Genomic DNA, 27,452 nt, shown 5'->3' with positions numbered 1-27,452 from the left:
TCTGCTTGTATTGCCAGGCCTCCCCCATCTATGTTGCCTCCTTTTTTTGTACTTCTTCATCGTCCAGCATGTCCCTGTATCTCTCAGCTGCAGCCACTGAGTCTTTGTCAGAGTGGAGAGGCTCGATGACGATCTGCACAGTCCTTTTATTGAACTCTCAAAATGTTGTTTTTTTATAATTATCCTGGAAGTTCTGCAATCATTTTATACGATGCAATGAGTTGTATATAAATAGTCCAGATCTGATGACACATATTGGTTTGCAAATACTGTTGTGAATTGTGTATGTCTACAGTACTGTTTGGAAGGTTCATGACTCTGCTGTTTTGTAACTACACAGGCTTTGCTCCTATTTGCAGTATGTGTTGTATTGCAACAAAGAAACAAGATTTTCTAAAGTCCCTTTCATGGTGGTGATAGGAAATCATCATATCTGAATGTCACCATGCTAGATTTGTCCAGTAGACCGATATTTTGGTGGCATTAAAATTGAAAAACCTATATTAAAACCTATGGGAATAACTCAGAGGGGTAAGTAAGACTGGAAATCAGTTTAAAGCAGAACTCCACCCAAAAGGAGAGGTTCCGCTTTAAAGACTTGTCCCCCACTCCCCGTGAAGAATTGACACCTGTGGGGGTGGGGGAGCGGATACCCGACTTGACAGGTTTCAGCTCTGACTGCCTAGGCAATCGGAAGCGGAAGTTCTCCTCCCTCCCTGCAGACTTCTGGGACACTTGACAGGTCCCAGAAGACTGCAAGACCATTCACAATGCGCATGCGTAGTGGACACCCGGCTGTGAAGCCGCAAGCTGTCACAGGCGGGTGCCCACAGTTAAGATGCCTGCATCGGAGGCAGAAGACGGCAGGTGAACCCGGATGGGATGAGCACACCGCTGGATCATGGAACAGGTAAGTGGCTGTTTTTTAAAAAGGCAGCAGCTACAGTTTTCGTAGCTGCTGACTTTATTTTTTTCACAGTAGACTGGAGAACCACCACTAGCAGTTAGTGACCCCCCCCCCCCTTCCTTGGCTGGTTGTACACAATCTGGGGCTGGGATGCTTTGCTTCATGGCTGGGGGAGAAATTCTACCCCCATCTTGTATGGTGAGCATTACCGCCTGCTGTACATTACCGATTCAAGTGAATAAGGCCACATTACAACCTTGTGGCAGTCCGGTATTTAGGGGGTTAAAACAGGCAATACAATGCCTCCTCTGCCGCCTCTCAAATGCTCTCTGAAGAGCAATCTGAATGCAAGTATAAACAAGCCCTGAAAGCTCACAAAAGGTTTTCTTTTATTTGTACACCACGGCACTAACGGATGGTGTGAACAGCACAATTAAATTAAAACTGTGTAAAAGAGTCCCCACCACCAGCTTAAAAAATTGCAGGTAAAAGACCAAAATCGTGTATTTTAAATGCTTACTTGCAGTATTTTCCTTTCTAGAAATTATTTGTTTATTACTTTTATAATGCATTTTGAGCTAGCTATAAAATGTGACTACTTCAGGAAGGGTCAGTTTCTTAATATAGCCCCCTCCTTCCTTGAATGGCATAGCCCTCCCTCCTTCAGGGAGTGTCTAATCACTCTCTGTGCTGGTCCAGCTCATCCTCCCTTCCCATCATCCCCTTGCATAACCTTTTTTTAGCTGCTAGGGGAAACACAAGGGAAACACTATAGTGCCACTTCAGTGACAGTCTGCAGGGACTGCTGACATCACATCCAAGATGGCGGCACCCAGCAACAGTCTCGGGTTTTTTGGATACCTGCACAAGGGATAATCGTACAGGTAAATAACATGCAAAAAATGTTCATTGCACATAGATTCAAACTTTCTGTCAGTGGACTGAAGTAATGTATAAGCGGTGTTCCTGAAAATGCTGTAATTAAGAACATAACATTGGCTGATGGCATATGTATTTTGTCTTCCAGAAACTTGTAGTGGAGCAACTTCGAAAGAATCTCATAGTGAAACAGGAACTCCCAGACAATAAACTTCTTTTCCAGCCTCTTCTCCAACTAGAAAGCAAACCGCCAACACCACAAGTGCAGCAACAAACACATCAGATACAATTGCAACAGCTCCAACCCCAGCAGCTGTCCCAAGCATCTGCAACACCTCTTCCAGGCCTGAGTGGTGTACAGGTGAGTGCATAAGACTGTAGAAGGTCCATAGCACAAAATGAAAAACCTCTTGAGGTCTTATGGCAACAGAAATTTGCTGAATTTTACAGCCCTCATCTGCTCTAGTAGGCCTCTGTATCGTGGACAGAGATTCCTAGATGAACTATGATTTACTTGTATTTTAAGAAACAATTGAGTACTGTCCGTGATGCTTTTTTTATTTGCACGAACATACAATTTTGAGGACAAGCTTTCGGGGTATGTCCCCTTCTTCAAAGTCCAAGGAGTACTGCTTGGACTTTGAAGAAGGGGACATACCCCGAAAGCTTGTCCTCAAAATTGTATGTTAGTGCAAATAAAAAAAGTATCACGGACAGTACTCAATTGTTTCTGTCGCAAATGCACTAATATGGCTACAATCACCTCTTGTATTTTAAGAAATCTGCTTATGGAAAAAAGTACCCAGGTTTAAAGTTCAAGTTCAGGAATTTAGCCAGCTTAAAAATGAGCTTGTTTACAATAGGTTGTCCACAGAGGTGTATGCCACCTTGGACACTTCTCTCTTTTATTTACAATTTAGTTTTACTGATTGCTGGGAGTGCAGCTATCACTATATTCCTGGTGCTGTGGCAGGAACAATGCTACTTTCTCATACCGCAGCCACTCTGCCCACCCCTCCCCGCTGCTGTACATTCACAGAAGGCTTTGTATTTTGTGAACAGGTTAACATAATACAAAGTGCTCCTTGATTGGGCAAGTGGAGAAGATGGGTGGGCAGAACAACTTTGCAGCTGCTGGAGCTGAGAGTGGAAGGTCCAGCATTGGAGCCCTGGAAGTATATCCATAGCGGTGGCATATACCTTGTCGGAATTAACCCATAATAAACTGGACCATTTTAAAAAGTGATTACATTTCTGGAGTCCAGCTTTAAATTCTGCACTAACAGCAATATCCAAAGTATAGTTTGAACTGTTAAAGTTGATTTAAACCTGAAAAAAATGCTGACGTAGGATTTTTATGACAAAAGGGACACTATTACTGCATCCACAGCTCAGAGTACAATTGCAGAACTGTTTTGTTCCATGGTGAAGTGACATCATCGTGGCACGGCCAACCAAATGGGCAAAGGTTCATAACCCAGAAGGAAAAAAAAAATTGGGAGAAAATGGTAGCACCTGTGCCTGGTGGGAGTGCTGACTGCTCATCACTTGGCAGCCATAATGTTTGAATATGCTATATACATACGAGCACATTATGGCTAGCAGCTCCTAGGCCCCATAACAAAAAAAGTGTGTGTAAATACAGTGTGTATGTGTGGGTATCTAATAAATGATAAATCTAATATATATATATATATATATATATATATATATAAAAACACACACAAATGGGCAGACTGACCATTCGAGCACTCGGGTACTGCCCGAGGGCCCGGGGTCAGTAGGGGGCCCCATGAAATGACCCTGGTACCTTTTTTTTTTATAGGCTTTTTTGAGTGTGGGCAAGGACACAGGGGCCTCATGATCCCCTATTGCCCGGGGGCCCCATGAGTTCTCAGTCCGCCCCTGCACACAAACACCCTGATCACCAAATTAACGTTGCATAAGTTGGCCTACATGTTTTGGGGATCTCATCTACTATTTGGGACCCCAGCAACTTAAATGCTTTGTGAAAGATAAGAGAGTGAACAGTATATATTACAGCCACATCTGAAGAGCATTTAGAATGTGCATCTAAAATAAACCAGCAAAAGCATATTAACTCCTTCCCGCTCAACTGTACACGTATATGCGAACGCACAGAACTGGGCTTTTTGCCGTGGGGCCACATATATACGGACCTGTTTTTGTGCTGGGAGCTCGACAACCAGGCTCTCACCGAAAGCCCTGGATCTCGTGCTAATGATCAGGACCTGGGACTCCCGATTCTGGGTCACCCGTTGACTGTGATAGGCTCTGATTGGCTGGGTATCACAGTGATCAGTCACTGTGCAGCCCTTCCCTCCTGTTTTTTTTCTCTCTCTTAATGCGAGAGAGATACATTTTATCACTCTCGCATTGCAGAGAGAAAGTAAACAAACATGTAAAAATAAATAATAAAAGAACACATAAAAACGATCTAGATCAAGGTTAGATCTAGGCCAGTGCCAGGGTCAAAAGTCATGGTCAGTGAATGTCAGTTAGTGTCGGTGTGTTTTTAGGTAGGTTTAAAAAAAAAAAAAAGGAAAATTCCCATTATTATTTCTGGGCCTTATTATGGGTGCAAACAACAAATAATGTACACATATATGGTATTGGTGCAATCGTCAGGAGCAGGAGAATGTATTTTGGAATGTTTTTTTGTAGTATATAGTAGTAGCAAGAAATATACTGCTAAATGTAAAAAAAAAAAAAATTTTTTTTTTTTTACTATTTTGGGCCAGTTTTCCTTTGATTAAAAAAAATCAGGAGATATGTTACTCTTTATCACCAAAAGAAAGCCCAATTTGTACTGAAAAAAACAAGGTATAATGCACAAAGTAGTTGTAATGATATGTAAAATTTTACTAATACATGTCAGAGTTGCTAAATTGTGTTCAGGCATTAAGATTTGTTGTACCCTCAGTCACTAAGGGGTTAAAATAGTTTGATCAGATTATACAAAATTGATGTGAATCCCAGTGGAGTACATACTTACAAGCAAGGTATTCACCTCAGATTATAGTGAGCTGTCCCCTACCAAAGGTCCGAGTGATCAATCACCTTTTCCCCAACCCCACCAGGTCAGTCAGCACACCCCTTATGAAGAATCTGTGAGGAAATGAACGGGTCCCGGGGTTGAAACGCCTAAAAGGACGTTCTACAGAGGGAACGAACCGAAATTCCTGCATCTATCCTTTCTATCGATGTAATGCACTTTCAGGCGTTTTAACTGGCATGGTGTGGTTGGAAGAGAGAATAATAGGAGGCATTTACACCACCTACAGCCACTGGGGAAGGGGTAGGGGGGAGCATAGTGATCACTGGTCTTATGAATAAGAAATAATAGACACTGAGACATTATGATGCTGGATTTCAGGTGGGATTGTAAATTGGCTAGCTAACTGCATTGTAGAGCAGAAGAATATTGACTGAAGGTATGACGTTAACTTTCCAAGAGTGACAAAACATTTTGCCCGGAGTTCAGCTTTTATGTTCCAGAGCATTTATTTGTGTTTACAGGTGTTAGCACCCCCTGCTGGATACCTTGACCTCTTGAGTTAGTTCCCTGTTAAGACTGTTTAGCTCAAGCAGTTCTTTTCTGAATGTAAGATGTATGCAGTAACACAAAAATAGCACTTGTACCAGTAATAAGAATGCTGAGATGTTGAGTTTTTAATGACCTTTCCCTGTCTATATTAAATCTGCTAACCTGTCGTGCCTTGATTGTAGAGGCCTGTGAGAAAGGTGTTGGCTGAGAGGATATCCAGTAACTTTGTTTCTGGAAATAGTCACAGTTGCGTGGGTGTTAGAAGAACTTCACATACAATGTGATAAAATTCTTTAAAAAAAAAAAAGACCTGTGATTGTTGGCAGGGAATTACTTTGCAATTTATTTTTTCTATCACTTTACGATCCAGGTCTTCTAATGAATTAAGAATATTGTGGCAACGCCGTATAGGCCAAAACAGGGCTCTTAACACAAAGTAGGGTTGTTCTGTGGAAGTTCCCAGTGGTCTGCTCTGTCTGTAAATGTAATTCTTTTTTTTTTTTATATAAATCAGAAAAAAGGTAGCGCTTATTATTTGCTCTTTCTGATTTATACTATTACCTTTGTTAGAGGGTGAGGTCTAGCAGCTTGAATATAACACAATAATATAATTTATGGTTTTTTGGCGCTGTATTCACTTATTTTATTTTTTTTACATACCATATTTTACTTGAATTATTAACGTTTTGCTTGCTAATAAGAGTTATTGCGAATTCTTTTTTTTAATTTCCAAGATCCCTTTTTCCACAAAAATTTACAGCATGCTAAGGATAGTGGAAGAAAAAGTAATTGTTAAAGCTGAGTTCCACCTGGAAAAAAAATTAACAAAAGTCAGCAGCTCCAAAAACTGCAGCTGCTGACTTTTAAAATACAGCCGCTTACCTGTGCCTCGATCCTGTGGTGTCCTCACCACGGCTGGTTTCATCGGCCGTCCTCTCTCCCTGGCGCCGTCATCTTCAGTGTGGGCACCCGGTTGTGACAGCTTGCAACTTCACAGCCGGGTGCCCACTGCGCAAGAAGCACTGCGCTTTGTGAATGTCCCCGTAGTCTTTTGGGATCTGTTGCGTGTCCCAGAATACTAGGGGGAGGGGGGGGATAACTTCCGCTTTGGATCGCCTAGGCGATTGCAGTGGAAGCGGGTACCTGTCAAATTCAGGTACCCCCCACTCCCTAAAGGTGCCAATCCTTAATGGGGAGCGGGGGACAAATGCTTAAAGCGGAACTTCCCCTTTTGAGTGGAGCTCCGCTTTAATAGCAGCCAGTTCAATTCAGTGTTTGTTTTTTCACAAAAATAACCAGTATAGTGGCTAACGTAAGGGTACACTCCCTTTTTGAGCTTTTTAGCCTTTTGTAGCATTGTAGGCTGACATTTCAAATTGATTTAATTGGGATTTGTTTCCACTGGATTTACACAGTGTGTGTATGTACGTATATGTGTGTGTGTGTGTGTGTATATATATATATATATATATATATACACATACTGTATGTGTGTGTGTGTGTGTGTGTGTGTATATATATATATATATATATAATGTGTAGACATAGAATATTTCTTACTGTGACATGCGTTATTAAAGTAAAATGGCATCACGATAGCATACCTGTGAAATGTTGTTCCCCTTTGCTCTGGTCCTCCCTGTATACATTTTCACAGCCTCTGTGTCAATATGACATCTGTGTGGGTGCATTCGGGGACACGGACCCGTGTGCACTTGCACCAACATGGAACACCAGTGCATCTATGTATGGGAAAACCCGGTCCTACACTAGCATTACTGTATTGTACACCCTTAGACTTTGCACAGCAAGAGTGAATGCAGTGATGCAGCTAAGACTTCTACATCCACTAATTAGAATCCTAAACAATCCTCCTGGTTTAGTGTAATTTGAGAATCTGTTAGAATTCAAGTTAGTAACAATTTGAAGTGTGGATTGGAGGCTTGCTTTCACTGGCTGGGAAGTGTCTCTGTTGTCCGCAGTTACAAAGTACATGTGACCTTTTTATTATTTTAGCTTAGTTCTGTTTCATGGATTTATGGCATCCCAGATGTAGTGAAAAGTTTGTGATTTTGAATCTTTGTATTTTTGTGTCAGAAGACTGTGGCCACAGCCTCTATGATCACGGCAAAGACTCTACCTCTTGTGTTGAAAGCTGCAGCAGCATCTATGCCCACTACAGTGATGGGGCAACGGCCAACCATCGCCATGCTGACTGCCATCAACAGCCAGAAAGCAGTTATCGGCGCAGATGCCCAAAGCACTGCAGTGAACCTGCAGACAACTAACAAAATCGCCAATCAGGGAACAGAGACTTTCCAGATACTGGCAAAAAATGCTGTTACTTTGGTGAGTGATGAGCCTGTGTACTTTTTTAGTTGGTTAGTTTTTAATTAATTAATTAATTTATTTTTTTCCTTGTTACAGTGTTCAGTCTAACAGTACTTCTCTGTTTTTATAATCTATTTTTTATTGATTTATTTTTGTTTTTTACAGCAGGTCCAGGCAACAACTTCTCAGCCTATCAAAGTTCCCCAGTTCATTCCTCCTCCCCGGCTAACTCCCCGTCCTACATTTCTTCCACAAGTGAGTATACCTTTCAAGTTCTGCCCAATGTGTATAAATGCATGCTGTACAACCACGGATATATATGATAAGAATGACTCCACTGTTCACCATTTCAGCTTTGCAACTTTCTATGTCAACTGCCTATCTGACTTTAAACTGGCATCCAAGTACTGCTTATTTATTGCCTGATATGGCAGGTGCCATTGAAAAGTGCAATAGAAGAGTGCTGGCACTTTTGTGTAAATCACAAGACGGTCCAAACAGTTTAAGTGAAAGAGTAAACCTGAAATGTGTTTTTGTTTGTTTTTTTTTGTTTTTTCAGATAGCTCCATTTACTCTTGAATGTTAATAGCAAGCATTTTTTGAAGTACAGTGGGGCAAAAAAGTATTTGGTCAGCCACCAATTGTGCAAGTTCTCCCACTTAAAAAGATGAGAGGCCTGTAATTGGCATCATAGGTAGACCTCAACTATGAGAGACAAAATGAGAAAATAAATCCAGACAATCACATTGGCTGATTTGGAAAGAATTTATTTGCAAATTATGGTGGAAAATAAGTATTTGGTCACCTACAAACAAGCAAGATTTCTGGCTCTCACAGACCTGTACCTTCTTCTTTAAGAGGCTCCTCTGTCCTGCACTCATTACCTGTATCAATGGCACCTGTTTGAACTTGTTATCAGTATAAAAGACACCTGTCCACAACCTCAAACGTCACACTCCAAACTCCACTATGGTGAAGACCAAAGAGCTGTCGAAGGACACCAGAAACAAAATTGTAGACCTGCACCAGGCTGGGAAGACTGAATCTGCAATAGGCAAGCAGCTTGGTGTGAACAAATAAACTGTGGAAGCAATAATTAGAAAATGAAAGACCTAAAAGACCACTGATAATCTCCCTCGATCTGGGGCTCCAAGCAAGATCTCACCCCGTGGGGTCAAAATGATCACAAGAACGGTGAGCAAAAATCCCAGGACCACACGGGGGGACCTAGTGAATGACCTGCAGAGAGCTGGGACCAACGTAACAAAGGCTACCATCAGTAACACACTACGCTGCCAGGGACTCAGATCCTGCAGTGCCAGACGTGTCCCCCTGCCTAAGCCAGTACATGTCCGGGCCCGTCTGAAGTTTGCTAGAGAGCATTTGGATGATCCAGAAGAGGATTGGGAGAATGTCATATGCTCAGATGAAACCAAAATAGAACTGTTTGGTAGAAACACAACTCGTCGTGTTTGGAGGAGAGAGAATGCTGAGTTGCATCCAAAGAACACCATACCTACTGTGAAGCATGGGGGTGGCAACATCATGCTTTGGGGCTGTTTCTCCGCAAAGGGACCAGAATGACTGATCCATGTACAGGACAGAATGAATGGGGCCATGTATCGTGAGATTTTGAAAAAAAAAAGTGTGCGTGTAAAGTAAAAAAAAACAAACTCTGATCGATCTGTGCTGAGCATAAATAAGTACACCCCTTTTGAAAAGTAAGATTTGAATCAATATCTCAATGCAAACGAGAACAATTTCCGAAATTTTTGTTTTAGTTCATTACATAAGAGTAAGGTTAATAATATAACTTAGATTACAAAATCTTCAGTTTTACTCAAATTAGTTGATACAAAAATGAATACACCCCACAACAAAAACTACTACATCTAGTATTTTGTATGATCTCCATGATTTGTAAGGACAGCACCAAGACTTCTAGGCATGGAATGAACAAGCTGGCGACATAATGCAACATCTCTCTTTTTCCATTCTTCAAGAAAGACCTCTTTTAGAACCTGGATGCTGGATGGAGAGTGATGCTCAAATTTTCTCTTCAGAATTCCCCATAGGTGTTTGATTGGATTCAGATCAGGAGATATACTTGGCCACTGAATCATTCTCACCCTGTTGTTCTTCAGAAATGCAACAGTGGCCTTAGATGTGTGTTTTGGATCATTGTCATGTTGATGAGCAGTACATCTGTGAATTCATGATATGCCATCAATGAAATGCAGCTCCCCGACACCAGCAGCACTCATGCAACCTCACAAGAGGACACTGCCACCACCATGTTTCACTGTGGGCACCATGTATTTTTCTTTGCACTCCTCACCTTTGCGACAGCATACAGTTTTGAAGCCATCAGTCCCAAAAACCTTTATCTTTGTCTCATCACTCCAGAATACAGAGGCCCAGTAGTCCTCTTCTTTTTCAGCATGGGCCCTGGCAAAATTTAGGCAGGCTTTTTTGTGCATGGGCTTTAGTAGAGGCTTCCTTCGTGGAGGACACCCTTGCATGCCATTCCTCTGCAGTGCTCGCCATGTTCTGTCATGGGAAACAACCACCCCAGTTTGGCTTTCTACTTTAGCTAACTGCAGTGAACTTACATGGTGATTTTCTTCAACCTTTCTCTTCAGAAGACGCTCCTGTTGAGCTGTTAACTTCCGTAGACAGCCTGGACGTCTCTGTGAGATGGTTGTTGTTCCATCTTTGTTAAATTTTTGTATCACTTTTGCTACAGTATTCTGACTGATAAGTAAAGCTTTGCTCATCTTCTTGTAGCCTTCACCTTTCTTGTGTAAAGAAATAATTTTCTTCCTCAGGCCTTGTGACATTTCTCTTCCATGTGGTGCCATTGCTGACAGCATAAAATGGGAAGGGGTTTTCTTTAAGTAGCACCCTTTTAAATTTCAACTGTCTGCTGGGCACCTGTTAAATGAATATTTAGACTCGCTTGTAGTTGGATTCTTGTTAATTAGGATTTTGTTGTCTAAAATGTAGCTTTGCTCCTAAGACTTTCATTGGGGTGTATTCATTTCTGCAATATGGTCTTGAATGAATGTTAGGAAAATACGTTTTTTTTGTTTTTTTTTAAAGAAATCTTGTTTGCAATCAATGGCCCGCATTCGTGGGAGTATTTTGTAGTATAGTGTCCCAATAGAAAATGTTGATTCTGAAAGGAAAGGTTTTATAACAAATCTGTTGGGTGTTTGTGTGAGAAATTTATTTGTGTGTGTAGTTGGATTAATAGTTACTTAGACAATTTAGTGCACTAAATTTTAAAAAGCCTATTTGGCTCATCAAACCAATAAAGGATATTTGTTTCTTATCTATTCAGTAATGTTTTTAATGTTTTGATTACAGGTGCGGCCAAAGCCAGCAGCACAAAACAACATTCCCATTGCCCCTGCTCCTCCCCCCATGCTTGCAGCTCCACAGCTCATCCAACGGCCAGTCATGCTAACCACAAAGCTAACCCCCACTTCCCAGAACTCCATTCATCCTGTGCGCATTGTAAATGGGCAACCCACAGCCATTTCCAAAGCCTTCCCCACAGCACAGCTCACCAGTATCGTCATAGCAGCACCAGGCACGAGACTGGCAGCTCCGCAGACTCTGCAACTTCCAAAACTAAATGTGGAGAAGCAGGTAAAAGTCCATGGCCATCTATTCAGAAGTTATGTAAAGCCTAGATACAGCCCATACTTTTATTTCTTTTTGGATAGAGGATGAGTTATAACTTCAATCAGGTTTTTTATTGCTGTATTTATTGTCTGTCAAAATAGGAAGTGGGGGAAATTTTTCAAACTGGGGTGAAAAAAAGCTGATTTTTAGTAGTATATTTTTTTTTCTTTATTGCTGTCTGTGTCTCCCGCTCCTGGTGAAACCATTATGCCCCATTTCTGCTATGGGTGGCATAGACAGGAAGTAATAGGAAAACTGCTCAGTCAGATGCCAGAAAGAAAAAATAACTGAACATAAAGTTTCACTCTTTTCTGCTTTATCCAAACCTAGAAAAAATTTGTATAGAGTGACCCTTGCTTTTTCTTATATTATCATTAATTATTAAAAAATTCCTCTAGCCTACCCTCTCAGTACAGTAAACTGAACCATCCTTGCGCCTCCTCCAGTGGCGGCAGCCTCCCGCATTGTTTTACATCCTGACCGGCAAAAAGTCTAGTGGTTTTTGCATTTGTCCATGAACATTCTGCAGACTTAAATGAAATTTGCTTCTGCAGTATGGGTTCATCCCATTCGTATTTATGGAACCTTTGAAAACTAAAGGAAAAATATGGCATGCCTAATCTGTTACTTTGCCTATATATCATATGGCTTGTGGGAAGTACAATTGCTGGCCTGTAGCAGGGGACCATTCTCCCGGCACTGGACAGAGCAGTGCTTGCTTTAGACATACTGGCTAAATCTATAGTAATAAATATCAGCAATATAAAGCATAGCTATCTATTCTGTACCCTTAGCTTTGCAGTGTTACTTGAATTTAGCAAAGGCTCAAAGAGATAAACAATCTGCAACTCGGTATCATTGCAGAAATATTTATTGGCTACGGGTATGAATGCAACATGAATACGCTTACGCTTTTGGCCATGAGGCCTTAGTCGTATGACAATCTTCATACTGAGTGCCAGTGGCGACACCGCCAACTTGAGCACCGGTTTCTCAGCTTCCTTACGGGATCCCAATGAGAGTGATGCCTTTTGTCGTATATGTGCAAGGTTAGTTTACAGAATAGGAGTAACAACGTGGTGATTATCACTAGAATATGACTGGTTTCTTTTCAATTAAGACTGCAGAATGAAATGAAAACGAGAAGCGCACCAACCTTGCGCATTACCTCAGTAACCAAAATTTATTAATTGTAAAAAATATACTCACAAACAGCGAATAAAATCAGGCATGTAAGTCCTCACAGGGACTTGAAGCTAACATGAGTCCCATCAGGGGAGTAGGTGTTCAGTACAGCTGACGCGTTTCGAAGGGGGTCCCTTCTTCCTCAGAGCTAACTGAACTGTGAGTGCTCTCTCCTATATATACTCCTGGACTGAACCTAGGCCCTCTTTTCAATTAAGGAAGGATGCTAATTAGAAGTGACTGCCCCTGTTTTGTTTTCTGTTGACCTTTAGTCTGATTACTTTTAAATAAATACCTTGTGTTTGATCAAATGCTCATGTCTTTGCTTTTCTTCCAGATGACTAAAACTCAGGTGGAACCAGAGAAGCCAACTGAAAGCAGTACGACAGTGCCACCTGCCTCCAAGCCAAAACGAGAGGAGAATCCACAGGTAGGGTCACAATGAAAGTTTCAAGTCAAGTTCAATGATGTTTCCAACTCTATGGTGACATTTATTCTCTTTTCCCATTTTGTTAGAAACTCGCCTTCATGATGGCACTAGGTTTGCTTACACATGACCACTTAGAGGGTAAGTCCAACAAGTGCAATTATTCTATGTGCCAACTTGTAATCTCGCAGAGCTTATTACGAATGTGCATATAAAAGAACATCTGGGTAGCAGTGACCATAACATGATTTCATTTATTGTTTGCTGTAAACAGCAAGCACCTACGGGAAAAATAAAAACACTCCGTTTTAAGAGAGCTAATTTTCCAAGGCTGAGAGCTGCTGTCCAAGACTTCGACTGGGAGGGAATATTGGCATTGATGAACACAACACAGAAATGGGAGTTTTTCAAAAAGACTGTATGTGAACACACTGCAAAATATATTCCCATGGGCAACAAGTTTAAAAGGCTAAAAAACCTATGTGGCTTACTGCCAAAGTTAAAAAAAAGCTATAGAAAATAAAAGAGCTTTTATTGAATATAAAAAAGAAGGAACACTATCATTGTTTAAACACTACAAAGAATATTACAGAATATGCAAAAAGGAAATAAAGGGCGCAAAAATTGAAAACGAACGACAGATTGCAAAAGATAGCAAGACCAACCCCCAAAAATTCTTCAAATATATAGTATAATATTAAAAAGGTCCAGTACGAGCATGTAGGCCCTTTACAAAATAATCTAAAGTGGGTGACTGGGGACAAAGAGAAGGCAAATTTATTAAATACCTTCTTCAGCTCTGTGTATACAGAGGAGCATGGGAGAGCTCTTGTCCATAATGGGCACGGCACTGACACAGCTCCAGATGATCCACATTGACTCACAATTGATATGATCCAAAAATATTTAGAAAGAATAAAGGTGAATAAAGCACCTGGACCAGATGGCATACACCCACGGGTCCTTAAAGAATTGAGCTCTGTCATTTCAAAGCCATTGTTTCTAATTTTTAGGGACTCTTTAATGACTGGCATAATACCACTGGATTGGCGTAAGGCCAATGTGGTGCCAATATTTAAAAAGGGGTTAAAATCTTTACCAAGTAATTTATAGACCTGTTAATTTAGCTTCTATAGTTGGGAAGATACTGGAGAGTTTAATAAAAGACCACATAGATGAGTTCTTGCTGGAAAAAATATTTTAAGCAACAGACAGCAAGGATTCATGAAAGACAGAAGTTGTCAAACAAATCTGATTTTTTTCTTTTTATGAGGAGGCAATCAAAACCTTGGACAGAGGGGTGGCTGTGGACGTGGTATACTTGGATTTTGCAAAAGCGTTCCCACCACACGGCTAAGGTGTAAAGTCTACGGGCTTGGAAAAATCCGTATGTAAATGGATAGAAAACTGGCTAAAAGATCGTATTCAAAGAGTAGTGGTTAATGCTTCATACTCTGAATGGTCTAGGGTTGTCAGTGGTGTACCCCAAGGGTACTTCACAGCCGGGTGCCACTGTGCATGCACGAGTCGCACTGCGCATTCTGATTGGTCCGGCAGTCTTCTGGGACCTGTGAACATTCCCGGGAGACTGCAGGTGGAAGGAGGGGGACAGAACTTCCGGCTCAGTTCAGGTATCTGCCCCCCCCCCCCCAAAGGTGCCAAATATAGCAGTGGAATGGGGGAGGAGGCAAATAAGCGGAGCTTCCGCTTTTGAGTGGCTTGCCACTTTAAGTATACTTCTGTGTGGTCTAATGTGGGTCTAATGGGGAAACTGGGGTCTGCATCCCTTTAGCAGGCAAGCTTTAGGGAGGAAGGGGGGGTGCACAGAACACCTTCAGGTTGGCATATTGCATTGACCGTTTTAAACAAATTTATAGCAACTACTGTTAAAATAGAGCATTTTAAGAACAAACTACTAAAAATCGTCTGTAGCAGGTCTACTCATAACTACTCCCCTTCACCATCACAGGAGTGCGCTCTTTCTCTGATTCAAACCCCCTCCCATGAGCTTTCTCTCCTCTGATGCGGTCGCCCTGAGCTCAGAGTCTGAGACCTTATTCCTGTGATGGTGAACCGTAACAGCTAGGCCTCTCTTGGCAAATGTCCTGGGAGTGTTCTAGTCAGGCTTCATGAGGTATATAAATGGCCTACACCTATAGCACGGGCATTCAACTTTAATCAGAGGCGCACGGTTTGTTTTTATCTACCGATGTCCTTTATCTACAGTGGATATAAAAAGTCTACACACCCCTGTTAAAATGTCAGATTTCAGTGAATTAATCAAATTGGAAAAAGATTAAATAATTTCAAAACTGTTTCCACCTTTAATGTGACCTAATGTGAAACTCAATTGAAAAACAAATTGAAATCTTTTAGAGGGAGAAGTAAACATTAAAATAATGCGGTTGCATAAGAGTGCACACCCTCTTATAACTGAGGATGTAGCTGTGTTCAGAATTAAGCAATCACATTAAAAATCATATTAAATAGAAGTCAGTACACACCTCCCATCATTTTAAAGTGCCTCTGATTAACTCCCAAATAAAGTTCAGTAGGTCTTTCCTGACATTTTCTTAGTCGTATCCTACAGTAAAAGCCATGGTCCACAGAGAGCTTCCAAAGCATCAGATGGATCTCACTGTTAAAAGGTATCAGTCAGGAGAAGGGTACAAAAAATTTCCAAGAAATTAGATATACCATGGAACACAGTGAACACAGTCCTCATCATGTGGAAAAATTATGACGCAACAGTAACATCACCAAGAACTGGACATCCCTCCAAAATTGATGAAGACGAGAAGAAAACTGGTCCTGGAGGCTGCCAAGAGGACTACAGCAACATTAACCACATGCTGCCCAGCCACTGTATAAATACGGCGGCAGGGCGGCACAGCTGGGCAAAAGCGTGTTTTGTAAACAGGTAGGGGGCGCGCCGCCGCCCTACCTGTCCCGCCGATCACAGCTGCTAATGTCAGTCGCCGGGTCACAGCCGGTCGTTACCGGCTATGTCCCGGCGATCGGCGGCAATCACTGACAGAGAGCACAGCTGCAGTAGCTGTGCTTTCTGTCAGTTCCCTGACAGCTCCAGGACACGCTGATCGGGACAGAAGAGTTTCTCTCTCCTGATCAGCGCGGTGTTCCCTGCAGTACACACCCCAGCCCCTAGTAAAACACTCCCCTCACACAGTTAACCCTTTCCCTGAATAATAAACTTAACCCCTTCCTCCCCTGTGCCATTAGTACAGTGTCAGTGGTTTTTTTTTTGCACTGATCACTGTATTGGTGTCACTGGGGATGTCAGTGACCCCAAGTCAGTACCCCCCAATGTCAGAATGTCTGCCGCAGTCCCGCCATAAGTCGCTGATCGCCGCCATAAGTCACTGATCACCGCCATTATTAGTATAAAAAAAACTAAAAATCCCAGTATCTTTCCCGCCATTTGTAAACGCTATAACTTTCACATAAACCAATTAATTTACACGTATTGGGATTTTTTTTTAGCAAAGACATGTCGCAGAATACATTTTGGCAGAAATTTATGACTAAATTTGATTTTTAAATTTTTTTTTTACTGGGCATGTTTTATAGCAAAAAGTCCAAAATATAGTTTTTTTTCCTCAAAATTGTTGGCTTTTTTTATAGCGCAAAAAATAAAAACCGCACAGGCGATCAAATACCACCGAAAGAAAGCTCAATTTGTGGGAAAAAAATTATGTAAATTTCATTTATTTACCGTAACGCATGACCGCGCAATTGTCCGTTAAACTAGCGCAGCGCTGTATAGCAAAAAAATGGCGTAAATTGCAGTATCTATACCATAGTTTGTAGACGCTATAACTGTCACACAAAGCAATCAATATACACTTATTGGGATTTTTTTTTTTTTTACCAAAAACATGTAGCAGAATACATTTTGGCCTAAATATATATATAACCAACTTTGAGTTTACTATATATTTTTTATAGCTGAAAGTAAAAAATATTGTTTTTCTTCAAAATTTTTGGCCTTTTTTTTGTTTATAGCGTGAAAAATAAAAAGCGCACAGGTGATCAAATACCACCGAAAGAAAGCTCTATTTGTGTGAAAAAAAGGACGTAAATTTAGTTTGGGTGCAGCGTTGCATGACCATGCAGTTATCAGTTGAATTAGTGCAGCGCCGAGTAGCAAAAAGATTTTTATCTGTACGAAACATGTCAGAATCCTGCTTGAAAGAGTTTGTCATGACATGCATCTGAGCAAGTGCAGGAGCAAATTGTATTATAGGAATTCCAAAAAAACCTTATTTTCTTTTGATGAGAGAGAGAGAGAGATCTTTTCTTCTAAATTGTCCCTATGGAGGAAGCTTTATGCCTGAACCGTAGCTCTATTCCCACCCACCTAGAGGTACCAGTGGACAGGTAGACCAGGGCCTTCACTTAATGCTGCCGTGTGTGCAAATCTGAGAACCAATGCACAGACCTCACCAGCAGAATCCCTAAGACACATGAGAAAGCAGAGAGTGATGTGTTCTACATAATTTCACATTTCTTTCAGTTTTTGGTATACTTTGTACACTACCTCATTTTATGATAATTATTTCCTATAACTGCACTACATCATGACTTGTGATAATATTTTTCCAAATGTCATTTTTTTTTCCCCCCCTTGACCATTAGAAATTCAAAGTAAAAGACAAGAAAGGAAAAGAAGAACAACCGCCAACCCAGTGTACAGTGGGGCAGTATTTGAACCCGAGGTGAGTGTTTTCCTGTTTGTGTGGATGCAATTCATCTTTTGTCACGATTCTAGAGAACAAAGTTTGTGCAGTGTATTCAACATTGCAAACGGTTACAAATGTATTTTCTCTCAACTTGTAACTCTTCCTTGGTTCTCAGCTGTTAAAGAAGGAATGTTGGACATGGATAGTGTAATTTCTATGCAGTAAAAGCAGAACTAAACCCCCCTTAACTTTATGTGTGGAAGCCGCCATCTTAGCCTGTGTTTGATCAGCATTTGCTATGGTGCTGCACATGTGACACCAGCCATGTGTTGGATTGACAGTTTGATTGAGAGAACAGTTGGCTGTGAAAGTTCTCATTCATGGCATGCCTTGAATGCAACTGTTTTGGGAAACTGTTAATTTGTTGGGCTTAGTTCTGCTTGAATGCACCGCCTTCAATGCATCTGACTACATTAGAACATCTCTAAACATAGTTCCAATGTGTTCTTGTGAGTACATGCACACAAGTCTGAATTATGTTGCATGTGTGGGGTTTTTTTTTGTTTTGTTCTTTTACTTTTATACATGATTCCTTAAATTTTAAGGTACGTTTGCACCAGCCGCACACGAAAATTATTTTTTTTGTTTGTTAATTTAGCGTGGGGCTGGTATATGCTGTGTAGAAGCGGTGATGTGAAGAGCAGTGCCTTATATTTTACAATTTTTAAAGCACTATTTGCTGTACTTTGGTTTCCTTTTTAACTTTATTGAAAGTGTGTACCATCTTTTCAGGTCTCCACACAGCAGTGAGGTGACCTGTGGGTGCCATCCAGTGCTGTGTAGCTTGTCTGCATTTTTCCACACTGTGCCACACATCACACCAGTGCTGTGGTGTAAGTAAGGAACATTGTAGTGTTCTATGTGCCCTAGCACTGGCGTGCTTTGGTCCAGGGAGGAAAAAATGGAGGTCACCTCAGTATGTGTGAACTAGCTCATAAAAAACGTTGGCATGCTTCTCTTGTTAGTTTTTTTTTTTTTTTTGCTTTTTTTTCTTTCTTTCTTTTTATGGATTCTTTATTATATATAGTACAAATATACACTACTTATCAACATGATATTCATAATTCGGGACATGAGAACCAAAATGATCATTGCAGATGATGATCAACATTCGGAGCGGATGAATGGCTTATAGCCTGATCCAGGGTAGGTAGAACAGTGATAGGAGGAAATGGTCTACAGCCGGTAGAGCATGTAGCTGGATACCACTATGTGGAATGTAAAGCCGATGGATCACAAACTACATTATTACTGCAAGATCTGGGATTGATTCCATGTGAGGGTTCCTATATGCTATAGATGGGTTATGAAAGTCTTTATATACGCAGACACAGGGGATAGAAATTTCAAGAGTGGGTGTAGCCAGAGAGGGTGAGCAAGCCAAGCAATGAGAGGATTAGGCATAGATTGGGAAAAAGACAGTTAGGGAAGGCAGAAGGAGGGTGAGCAAGGTGTGCCAGACAGTACAGCAAGCCTGGTGGGGACAGCAAGCCACTACAGTAACTAATTAGAAGGACCTTACAATCAGCCAGAAAGTAGGCGTTTCAAGTCATCTGTACATGTGGCAGTAAATTTGTCATGGGTATTTTTCAGCAAATTTGAAGACTCTCCATCGCCCTAATGTCTTCCACTCTGTTTTTGGACCATAGGAGGGAAAGGGATTTCCTCTATGGTGCTTGTTTTTTATAGTGGGTCAGGTTGGGCTCTTTAAAGTGATACTTCAACCATTTTTTAGTACAACATTTGCTTTGTATGAGAAGAAGATTGGAACTTCTGTCAGGTTCTTATTGATATCTCTGACCGTTCTATGGAAAATTCCTGTTGCTTTTTGCTCGGTTACTGGGTCAGGAAATAATGTGAATTTCTCCAGCAGGTTCAACACGTCTGTGAAGACAATAGTGAAGCCAGTTTTGTTTTTTGTTTTTTTAGTGGGACATGGTTAGTTATCTATTTCTTTCAGATTAATTCTTGTTACAACATAGTTACATAGTTAGTCCGGCTGAAAAAAGACAAAAGTCCATCCAGTTCAACCATAGAAAAAAAAAAAAGTTATATTCCTATACCCACAGTTGATCCAGAGGAAGGCAAAAAAAACCAGCAAAGCATGATACAATTTGCTCCTAGATGCTCATAGATTTGCATTTGTCTACTTGCTGACAAATCTAGCCGTGCTAGCTGTGCAGTGTCTGATGCCATTGTAATTTCCCTCCAGCCTTCCCATGGTCTGTATTGTAGTATTTGGAGCTAATCTTAGACATGACCCTGGCAAATATTTTCCTTCTACAGGAAAAGATTGCTTCCCAATCCAAATGGTGGTTAAGGGATCTCAGGTCATCCAGCCGTTCCACAACTCGGTTTTGCATGATGGTTCGAAGCCTCATGGTAGCCCCCTTCAAGGTCTTCCCCTTTGCCCTGTTCCACTTGAGACCCAACATTTTCACAGTGTGAGACAAGTAGATTCCTTCTCTGGATCATCCACTACTACTATCCAGCCAGGCAAAAACTCTTTCCTGTCTTAGTGGATTTACAACTTGGCCCTTGAATTCGGGAAATTGTTCCTTCTCACTGGTTGGTGGTAATGACAGGTGCATCCTGGCCTTTTCCTTTAGTTTGGCCTAGGTCAGCATCCATTTGTTAGTACACTAAAAGGACAAGTTTCTGCCCTATCCATCCTATTCCAAAAACCTTTTGGTTTCAAACTACTGGGAACCACCAGCACAACCAAGGACAGCACTTTGGAGACTTGCCTGCAGTGGGACCAGCCAGTGGTTGACACCAGTTTGACAAGCGCTCATTTGACTACTTTTATTTTGAGTTGCCAGTTTTGTGTAATTATATGCTTATATTGCTGTACTTAAATGGTGCTGCTCCTCTCTCTTTTATGGTTCACACAGAGTCTCTTCTAGCCCTTTTTGAATTGGCTGCCACTGAGTCAAGCATTGTTGGATTACCTCTTAACCACCTTTGGATTTTAAGGTCTTTAGTTGTGTGGTTAATATACCAGCCTTCACAGTATACACCTGTATTTCTTCTTAGTGCGACAGATATTTATCTTGCAGTAGCTGATGGCTCCTGCTGTTGTCAGTGTAGCTTTTGAGAAGAGGAAGAGCGGAAAGAAAACCTGCAGCTGGGCACAGTGCACAGACTTTAGTTTATTTACATTCCTGATCTAAATGTCAGTTCACACCAGAATATGGTGCAGGAAACCCACGTTCCATGCGCATTTCCCTCACCACGTTCAAAGCACTTTGCATATGTGATCTGCAGTGGCTGTCAGTGTTACCATCACCCCAGATGCAGGTAAAAAACGCACTGTGTTTGCATGCACTGGATCACATTGGTACAGTAGTACCATGCGATCTAGTTGCTGTGCACTTTTTAAAGTAGTGCATGTACTACTTTTGGTGTGATCTGGTCCTCCTAATTAAATGAGTGGGCTGAAATTGCACTGCATCTGGATTACATGTGAAAAAAAAACAATCGCATAGGAGCATGCTGTCCATTCTTGTGCTTTTAACTTACTGACCAGTTCACCTCTCTGTTACTTTGTGCATTCCAAAAATATTGATGGCCTGTACCATGAGATAAATCACAAATGTGTTTTTTTTTGTTTTTTTTTTTTTTTTGTTTTGTATGTGAATTGACCTAATTATTTATCTTCATTTTTTGTTGTATGTACTGCCCATAATTACAAAATTCATGATATTTACTCCAGATCTTACATGTGATAACTACTAGTGAGTTGACGCGAGTATATCATAGCTAAGCACAAACAACAAAAGTAGCTCACTTTTCATGTACCTGTATCCTCTATTTCTGTGTGCAGACACTTGGATGATACAATAGAGGGGACAGGCCCTGTGCAGAGGATGGCTCTCACTGACGTTCAGCAATCTCAAAAGTGAACCTGTCCGGTATATCAATGAGTACAGCACAATGCACCCTGTTGTGCCTGCAAAACCCTTTGATAATCCACTTGTTTATTTCTATGTCCCTGAGAAACCTTTGGATTCTAGCCATTCTTTTAAGATTTCTAACTTTGCCAGCTTCAAGTCCTGTTCCTATTACTAATCAAAGCCAGGAACTCAGTTGATAATGAAGGCTCTCTTATTGTACTGTAGAGGGACAAGATGGTGCTGGTACAAATTGAGGCCTCACTGTATTTGTCTAATAGTGGAATATCAAACATACTGGCAAGGTCAGTTTAAGCCAAGGCATTCAAAAACAATGTTTTCAGGTGTCTGGTCTTTGAGCACAAATAAGTTATGTACACCTAATTAGAATTAAGAGGTTATTTTAGACACCAAACCCTTCTGCCAGTAGTCAGCTCTCCGACAGTCAATGTGATAACAATTCCAATAAACCATTTTTTCTTTATTTACTTGCAGCGTAAGAAGAGTGCGGTGACGTACTTGAACAGCACGGTGCATCCAGGGACGAGGAAGAGAGGTATCCTGCACACCCCTGTGCTATCAGCTTCACTTTCCTCTTGCTCTTTTTCTGTTGCTTCGTCCCACCATTGTGTACTTTTCTGCAGCAGCAGTGGGGCCTGATTGAATGTGCGTGATTGTGCTGGTCTCGTTTTACTAACATTCTTACTTACAGTGTGCTAAAGGATAAGGAAGGATAAAGAATGTGTCATAAAGTGAAATACATATGTGAAAAACATTGCAGGGCAGCTGGCCATCTGTGGAAACATAGCCAGCATACTGGGTAGGGCATTTTGGTCACTTACAGTGTAGCCAAATAGCTGCATGCAGCCTGGGAATGAGAGGCTATCTGCATCTATCTATGGCTTATCACACCGGTAGAAGGCTTTGTAAGGTATGTTGATGTCAATCCAATCCTAAATACAATTTTAGAATGGAATACATCTAAACACTTGTTAAGTTAATATGTTTGCAACTCTTTGAGCTGATCAGCTGACACATGTATTAAATATTTTTTATAGAGATAGCCATATTCTTGTTAGAACACCTTTTTACCCTGTTCACATGACAAATTCCTCCTGCCATGGCAGGCACAATTTCACCTATGAAGAGCAGTATGATTCCAGCATCCATCAGTGCTAAAACATTTTCCACTCACACCCTTCATTGTATACTGCTTGTACCAAATGTGGTGTTACAGTCAGTGAGGACACCGAGAACCCAGGGACACAATCACATCCTGCACTGCATTTGTACCAGATATATTGCTGTCAGCGTCACACCTCAAAGTTCCCTTTTGCCATTAAAACTGATGTTCTGTTTTTAGATCCCGGAGAATAAGGTTCCAGCATGGGACATAAATACTTTTAACCAAGTGTGTGTTTTATTTTTGTATTATGAGCCTGTAATAAATATTAGACCTGAACTATCCACTCCTGCCTTCCGCTGTTGTCTGCACTGCTGATGCTGCAAAATGTTATGCATTAGCCAACCCAACAGGCGAAGTATGTATATGTGCCTCATACTTGGCATTGCTGGGATCACTCTGGGGTTGCTACAGGGCAATGTGCAGGAGTAGAGAAGGTAAATTAATTTTATGCACTGAAAGGTGCCCTCTACTTAGTGGGAGTTTCATTTAAAGTGGAACTCCACCTAAAAAGGGAAGTCTCGCTTTAGGTCTTTATCCCCCGCTCCCCATTAAGGATTGGCACCTTTGGGGAGCGGGTACCTGTATTTGACAGGTACCCGCTCTCACTTCTGCGATCGCATAGGCATTCGGAAGCGGAAGTTGTCCTCCAACCCCCCCCCCCCCCCAACTCCCCGTAGTCTTCTGGGACATGTGACGGGTCCCAGAAGACTACGGGGCCATTCCCAAAGCGCAGCACTTCTCACGCATGCGCAGTGGGCACCCGGCTGTGAAAGCCGCAGGCTGTCTCACCCAGGTGCCCACTCTGAAGATGCCGGCGCCAGGGAGAGAAGACAGCCGGTGAAACCAGCCGTGGTGAGGACATCGCTGGACCGAGGGACAGGTAAGTCTCTGTATTTTAAAAATCAGAAGCTATAGTTTTTGTAGCTGCTGATTTTTATTTTTTTTTTCAGGTGGAACTCCGCTTTAAAGTGATAGAAAAGGCAGATTTCTTTTTTAAATAACAAACATGTCATACTTACCTGCTCTGTTTAATGGTTTTGCACAGAGCAGCCCCGATCCTCCTTGGGTCCCTTGCTGGCACTCCTGACTCATCCCTCCTGCCAAGTGTCCACACAGCATGCAGCTTGCTATGGGGGCACCCAAGCAGACTAGCTCCTGAGCTGCTGTTCTGTGTCCATTCAACACAGCTGACGCTCAGCCCCACCCCCTGCTCTCTCCTCATTTGCTCACTGACTGTGATTGACAGTGGCAGGAGCCAGTGGCTCCCACTGCTGTCTCAGCCAGTGAGGAGGGAGAGTCCCAGGACAGCCGAGGCTCACGTGTACATTGTTGGATCGCAATGGGGCTCAATGGGGTAAGTATTAGGGGGACTGGGAAGGGGAGGGAATGTATGAAGGTAAAAAAAACCTTAAGTCTTTACAAACACTTTAACTCTCTCATACCTCCACACGTAAACAACTGTCAGTTGGTCTGAGGTACTCCTTTAGCTGTTTACAAGGTAAGGGCTGCCCAATTTACCTGCTTCCCGTACCATTGACATTGGGGTATGCATAACAGGGCTGGGAACTGGTGCGTCATACCACATTGTTGTAGACCCCTGTCAGATCACCTTCCTAATGCTAAAGGGTTTGCCAGCAGATGTAGTCATGGCTGACACATGGAGTGTGTATTTGTTGTGTTTATAAGTATGATGAATGAGTGCAGCCAGCACATTTTCATAAATTTGCTCAAAGATTTAAAATTGTATCTATAGCCAAACCTTTTTAGTTTTGGATCTATGGGGATAGATTAGCAGTCCTCTAGGTTTTTTGTTTTTTTTTCCTTTTTTTTCTGGAGCAATTCCTTCACTTCCTGTCTGGTAAAAAGGTTGTTTGCAGCGCAGGAATTAAAGGTGCCGCCACATTATGGCGCATGTGTAGATTGCCCATGGGCTCCACCCAGCCTTCGGGTCCTGCTAGAACCTATCAGCGCATCTGTGCACGTGCCATGGAAATGCTGCAAATACAAGAAGACAGGAAAGGTTTTTACTTTCTCTATTAGCAGTCTTTGCCCGTACATGGCAAAACCCATGACTATGCAGAAATTGGGTGTCCTGACGCATGTACAGATATGCCGCAGGTCTTTCTCAGGAGCCGGGCTCTATGGGACATCTGCTCATGCGCCATGGGCGGTGACAAAGTCTTGCCTAGATGAGAGAGTGCTCATGCTTAGCAACTGACATTCTTTATTTTCTAAGTTCTTTATTGGTTCTGCAATGAGATGAAAGTGGGATGAAACCGAGTAGGACAACTTCATAGTTAGAGTAAAGGTCCACTTTAAAGTGGAACCAAAGGCAGCTTATACTTTCCTTTTCTCCAGCGGTCCCCATCTGGCGACAGCATCATCTTCTGTGTTCTGGTTTTCGGCCATCTTCATTGGCTCGCATGGGATGGCGCATGCACAGGAGGCAGTCATTCCAGAACACACAGATTGGGCTGGCTGCTGTAAGCTAAGCTGCGCGAACACAGCTCTGTACACATGGGATACTGCGAACAGGCAGGTAAGTGTATTTTATTGCAGAAGAGATATTGCATGTCTGCTGCAATAAAAACCTGCCTGCTCTCAGCGAACAGCAGCAGAATTTTGGTTCTTTTTTAGGTAGGGAAATGCTCTCCACCTTTTATTGTCTGTTTCTCTACAGCTGTTATCCTTAACATGCAGTCTAGTAAAAGGTTTTCTCAGAACTGAAAGTGAGAATAGCAGTAAATCTGACAGGGGTTGTAGCCTTTCCCCATTCTATTCAAAACTAACAAAGACAAGTTTTGGGCATAGATGCATTATGTGTAAATATGCTCCTTGGTCAGAAATGTTATGTTAGAGGAGTAGCTATTTCTGACCACTAGAGGGAGGAATTTGCAAAAAAGAATTGCAGTCTCTTAGTTTGAACATTTGATGCAAACTACCCCTTGTACATTTTTTTTTCTGGTAGTCTTCTCAGCCGGACCGGTGTTTATTAATTTCCCCATAATTTCATTATGTTTATGCCCTTGGAGTAGTGAGAAGGCATAGTTGGCTTGTATGACCGTGCAATGCATTGTTTACTAACCACTGTCCTGTTATTTCATTACTTTCCATCCATTCTGATCATTGGTTAGAACCAGTGTTACTAGTTCCCAGGTACAGAATCACAATCCTTTAGGCCTAAGGATGTGGGTTCACAGATTTGTCATTTATACTGTATTAAACTGCGCAGGTTGTGTGCATAGCAGCACGTTATGTGGTGCATATTCATCAAGATAGAGAGTTAAGTACATCTGATGCACACATACAGTGGAGGAAACATTCTCTAAAATCTACAGATATTTCAGAGAATATAATCAGTGAACTAAGAACTAGGCACTAGTTTTAGTAAGCAGTCTAATGTCCCACTTTGCAGGTACTCTATTAACTACTTGCCCTCCTGAGGATTTACCCCCCTTCCTGACCAGGCCATTTTTTGCATTACGGCGCTGCTTTACTTTAACTGAAACTTGTATGGTCATGCAACGTCCTTTATATCCCCAGAATTGAGCTTTCTTTCGGTGATATTTGATCGCCGGTTTTTATTTTTTGCACTATAAAAAAAAAAAAAAGACTATTTTGAGAAAAAAACAATGTTTTTTTACTTTTTGCTATTAAAAATGTCCAGTGAAAAAAAAAATTTTTTTGTCAATTTTAGGCCAAAATGTATTCTGCTCCATGTCTTTGCTAAAAAAAAAATCCCAATACGTGTAAATTAATTGGTTTACGTGAAAGTTCTAGTGTTTACAAATGGTGGTATATATACTTTTTAATGACGGTGATCAGCAACTTATAGCGGGACTGCGGGGAAGTGACTCCCTGACACCCCCAGTGACACCAATACAGTGATCAGTGCTAAAAAAAACAAACAAACACTGACACTGTACTAATGGCGCTGGGTAGGAAGGGGTTAATATGAGGGGTGATGCAGGGAGTGTTTTACTATGGGGCCGTGTGTTTGTGCTTTACTGTAAGCACACTGCTTTGTATGGCTGTGCTGTGCAGTTCTCCCCGTCAGTGATCCTCGCCAATCACCGCGCGCCGGCGAGTAATCACCGGCCAGGACCCCTACCCAGAAATGCCAAATCACGTGTATATATACGTGATTTTGCGCACCCGTGCCGCCCTGTAGAAGTATTTCTGCTATAGGGCGCTCGGGAAGCAGTTAAGGTACCTAGAAAAATCCATGTGGGGGCCACGTGATACCTGTAGGCTGACTTTTTTATTATGATCCTTTGTCTGAGTTGGTATATTTTATCCAGTTGCTGCTATTTTTCTTCCCTCTCCCCTCCATTAAGTGGATATAAACACTTGTTCTATATGGCCAGAGTTTAGTGAACACTTCTCCAAATTATTGAATGTTTTTCCATTGAAGCAAACAAAGATATTTTAGATGATTGTTCTCTTCCAGCTTCATGGTAATAATTTGGGAAAGTGTCTTTTCTATTCTGGCATGACTGTGTCCATACACAAAGCCAGCTTTTTAAAGACATGAGGGGTTATTTACTAAGGCCAGATTCACACTAGTGTGAACACGGCCCGTGTTTGCACAGGCATGGCAGCCTATTCGTTTGAATAGACTGCTGT

The 27,452-nt window shown here is 41.6% G+C and overlaps 1 protein-coding gene across 1 annotated transcript in view; it reads left to right on the top strand.

Moving 5' to 3' along the window:
* The first annotated feature begins 901 nt into the window (after positions 1 to 901).
* Positions 902 to 27,452, top strand: part of PHF21A (PHD finger protein 21A) — a 51,285-nt gene continuing 24,734 nt past the window's right edge. The window contains exons 1-9 of the mRNA XM_089686744.1: positions 902 to 910; positions 1,935 to 2,147; positions 7,452 to 7,703; positions 7,851 to 7,940; positions 11,055 to 11,339; positions 12,898 to 12,990; positions 13,077 to 13,128; positions 17,644 to 17,723; positions 22,136 to 22,196. Coding sequence (XP_089542870.1) covers positions 902 to 910; positions 1,935 to 2,147; positions 7,452 to 7,703; positions 7,851 to 7,940; positions 11,055 to 11,339; positions 12,898 to 12,990; positions 13,077 to 13,128; positions 17,644 to 17,723; positions 22,136 to 22,196 — 1,135 coding nt within the window. The remainder of the gene's footprint in view (positions 911 to 1,934; positions 2,148 to 7,451; positions 7,704 to 7,850; positions 7,941 to 11,054; positions 11,340 to 12,897; positions 12,991 to 13,076; positions 13,129 to 17,643; positions 17,724 to 22,135; positions 22,197 to 27,452) is intronic.

The sequence above is a fragment of the Staurois parvus genome, unplaced genomic scaffold (assembly GCF_062004578.1).
Source record: "Staurois parvus isolate SC_StPar_1 unplaced genomic scaffold, SC_StPar_1.0 ptg000410l, whole genome shotgun sequence".
NCBI lineage: Eukaryota > Metazoa > Chordata > Amphibia > Anura > Ranidae > Staurois > Staurois parvus.
The sequence above is the reverse complement of the archived record's forward strand: the minus strand, read 5'-3'. Positions and strand labels throughout refer to the sequence as shown.